Source organism: Otolemur garnettii, unplaced genomic scaffold, assembly GCF_000181295.1.
Source record: "Otolemur garnettii isolate 467f Iridium unplaced genomic scaffold, OtoGar3 scaffold00091, whole genome shotgun sequence".
Lineage (NCBI taxonomy): Eukaryota > Metazoa > Chordata > Mammalia > Primates > Galagidae > Otolemur > Otolemur garnettii.
This window is the reverse complement of record NW_003852486.1, coordinates 4028299-4031422: the sequence shown is the minus strand read 5'-3', so window position 1 is coordinate 4031422 and position 3124 is coordinate 4028299. Positions and strand designations below refer to the sequence as shown.

Below are 3124 nucleotides of genomic sequence, written 5' to 3'. Positions count from 1 at the left end.
AAAAAAAAAAAAGAAAACAAAAACAAAGGCACATTTCCTAGAAACTGAACTTTACATTAACTAACAAAAATAACCAGTTTAGATACAACAGTAGGTAAGCTTGATAATAGAGCAAGTTTGACATCAAAAGTCTTGAGGTTTCTTGAACAGCATGCTTGAATTTCATTGGTTCTTCACGAAAAGACACTACACACAATGATGATGGTGATGATGATAACCAAAACACTAATCCTTATGGCCCACATCTTGCGATTCTTCCACCAGTATTTTCTCTTTAACTTGGCAGCACTTGTTTCAAACTGAGAGGCGCCTGCCTGCAGTGCATCTGCACGGTCGTCTAACTCAAGAGTTTTTGGTCTCTTTCCAACATGTTTTCCATGTTAACTCTCATTATGTCCACCACCTCATCTACTTGATTTTGTGTCTGCTGAAGTCTTCAATTACTGCCCCAGCAGCACATGAACCTGCAGGTGCACCTGTAGACATTTTGGCAGCCATGGTGGACAAGGGTCCACAGAGCTGCACTGCTGGGACTGGAGGGCGGGGCAGCAGAACCTGTACCATTTTTTTTTTTTTTTTATGGCTTGTGAGAATTAAGTTTTGGCTGGTTATGGTGGCTCATGCCTGTAATCCCAGCACTCTGGGAGGCCAAGGCAGGTGGATTGCCTGAGCTCACAGGTTCGAGACCAGCCTAAACTAGAGTGAGACCTGCCCCCACCTATAAAAATAGCCAGGTGTTGGGTGGTGCCTGTGGCTCAGTGGGTAGGGCACCGGTCCCATATACTGAGGGTGACGGGTTCAAACACAGCCCCAGCCAAACTGTAACAAAAAATAGTCGGGTGTTATGGTAGGCGCCTATATCAGGCAATCCAACTTGGGACTGGAAGAGAGAATGTCGCTAAGTGGGCTGGGAATTAAAATCCTCTCCCACATATCCTACCTCCCACCCTTTGTGCTCTCTGTGGCTCTCTAGGCGCCCCAGCGGGATTCCGGAGATGGACCTGCACAGCACCATCGCACCCTACTTCTTGCAGCAACGGGATACCCTGCAGCGGTGTGTGCAGAAGCAGGAGGCTGAGAACCGGCAGCTTGCAGATGCCATCCTGGCTGGGCGCAAGCAAGTAGAGGAGCTGCAGCTCCAGATCCAGGCCCGGCAGGAGGCCTGGCAGGTAAATGTACCAGTTCTACCTACCTGCTTTATCTTCTTTCCTTAATAGGCCTTCTGAGACCCCCAAATTAGTAGCTTCCTCCATTCCAACATAAGGATCCCTGTAAGGAGTTAGAGACCTCTCTTTGGATGTGTACAGTAGTCTCTTTGCTGATTTGAGCAGACAGGCTTCCCTACATCCTGTTCTCACCTTGGGCATGCCTGCTCTTGCTGAAATCCAGCCACAGGCTTGCATTCCCTTGAGGCAGCAGGTGACGACATAGGCCTAGAGAGGGCAGTGACTTGCCCAAGGTAACAGCTTCTCCACACCAGAGTTGGAGATAGACCCTCTGCATCCAGTAGCCATTCTACTATTTCATGTAACTGTTGCCTAATGTACTATTTAAAATGTGTACATTAGAATGACTTCTAGAGCTTTTGCCACATCTAAAACATATCCTCCGTGCAATAAATGTATGTCTCTAACACACATTTATTGCACGGAGGATATGTTTTAAGTGTGAGCTTAATCCTGTTTTTTTTTTTGCAGTTTTTGGCCAGGGCTGGGTTTGAACCTGCCACCTCCAGTATATGGGGCCAGTGCCTTAATCCTTGAGCCACAGGCACAGTGGCTCACACCTGTTATCCCAGCACTCTGGAAGGCAAAGGAGGACAGATTGCTTGGGCTCTGGAGTTTGAGGCCAGCCTAAGAAAGAGTGAGACCCCATCTCTACTAAAAATAGAAAAACTGAGGCAAGAGGATCACTTAAGCCCAAGAGTTTGAGGTTGCTATGAGCTATAATGACGCCATGACACTCTACCCAGGGCCAAAGAGTAAGACTCTGTCTCAAGTGTCTTTTTTTTCTTGTAATAAAACAATTATTTTAATGAAGTATTTGAAATAATTTTAAACATCTAATCAATATTATTATATGCAAATATGAGAGTATGCTGCACTTAACAAAAAAATAAATCTAAGCATTTAAATATACAAAAACAGGGCAGTGCCTGTGGTTCAGTGAGGAAGTCACCAGCTCCATATACCAAGGGTGGCAGGTTCAAACCCGGCCCTGGCCAAACTGCAACAAAAAAAAATAGCCAGCCAGGCGTTGTGGTGGGCACCTGTTGTCCCAGCTACTAAGGGGGCTGAGGCAAGAGACTTCTCTAAACCCAAGAGCTAGAGGTTGCTGTGAGCTGTGACACTGTACTGTGTCACAGCTCACAGAGTGCTGTGGCACTCTACTGAGGGCAACAAAGTGAGACTCTGTCTCTAAAAATATATATATACAAAAACAACTTTGGATATAGATCTCTTCTTAAAGTACTCTCAACATAGACATAATTTATAGCATTTTACATAGTAACTTGCTGAAAACAAAATATGTGGCCCATTTAAAATTTACTATAGTATGTAACATGGCCTTAACAGTCCCAATGAGGAGTACAGGATGAAGAGTAACATACTTGAGGTGGTTTTCTTCTTCCTCTGAATGCTTTTTCTAAAAAACATAGCATTTCCCACTTTTTTTAAAAATTTGCTACATAAATTTTTATTTTATATATTTTTTCCTCACATTTCCCACTTTTTAAAACCTTTTTGAAGGGTTTAATTATTCTTTCTGCATGTTATTTTAATTTATTTTTTACCAAGTTTATTCCACACAGATGGAAATTTTTTTAAAAGAGGGTTTGCTTTGCCTATCAGCCTCATCCACAGATGAATATATATAACATGCTTCTCATATTTAAAGCCAAGATCCCTGAGGGTGAGATACTGATGTGACCTCTTAAGTACAGAATCCAAAATGGAGTCCTGTCATTAAAATTTTAATCATTGACTAGGATTTTTAAATGCACCAAGATGCTTAAAACTTAGGGTAACTAAAAGATACGAGAAGAACTACAAAAACCATCCTTCTTAGGATTTAAAACAAAAATAAAGAATAGGTTCAGCGCCTGTGGCTCAACCGGCTAAGG

The 3124-nt window shown here is 42.9% G+C and overlaps 1 protein-coding gene across 1 annotated transcript in view; it reads left to right on the top strand.

Moving 5' to 3' along the window:
- The window catches only part of PMF1 (polyamine modulated factor 1), a 33085-nt gene that overhangs the window by 26835 nt on the left and 3126 nt on the right, over positions 1-3124 (top strand). The window contains exon 4 of the mRNA XM_003795262.3: positions 974-1169. Within this exon, the coding sequence (XP_003795310.1) occupies positions 974-1169 (196 nt within the window). The remainder of the gene's footprint in view (positions 1-973; positions 1170-3124) is intronic.